This window comes from Austrofundulus limnaeus, unplaced genomic scaffold (assembly GCF_001266775.1).
Source record: "Austrofundulus limnaeus strain Quisiro unplaced genomic scaffold, Austrofundulus_limnaeus-1.0 Scaffold2201, whole genome shotgun sequence".
NCBI classification, from domain to species: Eukaryota; Metazoa; Chordata; class Actinopteri; order Cyprinodontiformes; family Rivulidae; genus Austrofundulus; species Austrofundulus limnaeus.
The window spans coordinates 11,836-13,353 of NW_013954603.1; the positions used below are offsets into that span (position 1 = coordinate 11,836).

The following is a 1,518-nucleotide window of genomic DNA, read 5'->3' on the forward strand; positions in this document are numbered from 1 at the left end:
GTTTCTTCAGATGAAAACGGATCTGGTCTGACTCTGGATCAGATCTGAGTCCAGATGTGAGGAACATCTGTGAGTGTCAGCAGCTGCAGGTATGACGTCATCCTTTAATGACTTAATGAGTTAGTTCATTAAACAATTAGTTCATTACGTCATTAGTTCTTCCGCCAAAACCAATTAGAGAACAAGTTCGGGTTTAAACAGAACTTCCGGTCCGAACTGGACGGAACCAGAAGTGATGGAGTCAGGTCTTTAATCAGCTGATCGGAGGCTTCAGCTGCGCGCTGATTGGACTGAACTGGAAATTAACCACGTGACTCCGCCCCCTGGTTTCACCCCAATTAAAACAAAACAAAACAAAAACAAAGCAGTGATTAAAGGAGGAGGAGGAGGAGGTCCGTCTGTTTGATGCTCTGACGGAGGAGCAGCACCTCCTCTCACGCGCCCCGCACGCGCAGCCGCGTTAATGAAAACAAATGAGTCCAGTTTGAGGCCGACACTTTGATGACGTCACAGAGAACCCTGCAGAACCTCAGCAGGTCCAAGAGNTCTTTGTCTGATAGAGCTTGAAGCGGCATTACTGGAATTTATTGAAGAGGTTTTTAATGCAGAGACCCTTAAATAATCCAGATTATAATATTCTGTTGGTCAGATTATAATCTGAACCTTTTAAAACCGTTGAATGTTTCATCAAACTCTCAATTATTATTTTTCTAATTGTTTCATGAAATGTTTACTTTGTTCTGTGAAAATGACTGCGTTCAGCTCTATGAGTCCCTGGCCCGGTCCAGACCCGGTTCGGCCGGACTTACTGTCCTGCTGGGTGGTGTCGCTCCCGCTGGTCAGCCCCGGGGACTCCAGCATGCTCCTGCCGGCCTCCCCGACGCTGTCGTCGGCCTGCGCGCCCACCATCTCCCCGGCCTCCTCCAGGTCCAGCAGGTGGCTGACGGAGAAGTTCTTCTTGGCCTGGAGCTGGTCCAGGTTCGACGTGATGGGGTTCTCCAGGCGGTTCGGTATCGAGCCCTGCCGGTCCAGAACGTGCGCGTAGCTGGAAGTCATGGCGCAGCGCGGAGCGGTGAGGAAGAGGAGGAGAGTCGAGCTCGAGCTGCGTCCCCGGAACCAAAGCACGAGGGTCTGTCTGCATCCAGAACCGCCGCGGTGGGTTCGAACCAGGTTCCGATCAGAGCCGGGACCCCCGATCCATCCGGCGGAGAGCCTCGGGAACCTCCGCGGAGTTCTGCAGGTCCGGAACTCTGAGGAACTCAAAGAAGAAGATGAAGAACAAAGTTGTCCGCAGGTTCTGTCCACAGGTTCGGTCCACAGGTTCTGTCCACAGGTTCGGTGTCCGGGTTCTGGTCCAGTCAGATCCGAGTCGGACGAGCTGCTGCTGCTGAGGATGATGATGGCCAGATGTGCAGAACTCCGAGTGCGCGCGGAGTTCTGAGCGGCACCAGGAGGAGGCAGGACGGCCCCGCCCACCTCTGTCTCACACACACACACACACACACACACACACACACA

The 1,518-nt window shown here is 53.4% G+C and overlaps 1 protein-coding gene across 1 annotated transcript in view; it reads right to left on the reverse strand.

Annotated features, from left to right (window-relative positions):
• The window catches only part of LOC106537249 (paired mesoderm homeobox protein 1), a 9,694-nt gene extending 8,182 nt beyond the window's left edge, over nt 1–1,512 (reverse strand). Inside the window, exon 1 of the mRNA XM_014034636.1 lies at nt 810–1,512. Within this exon, the coding sequence (XP_013890090.1) occupies nt 810–1,056 (247 nt within the window). The 5' untranslated portion in view covers nt 1,057–1,512. The remainder of the gene's footprint in view (nt 1–809) is intronic.
• Nucleotides 1,513–1,518: the final 6 nt, after the last annotated feature.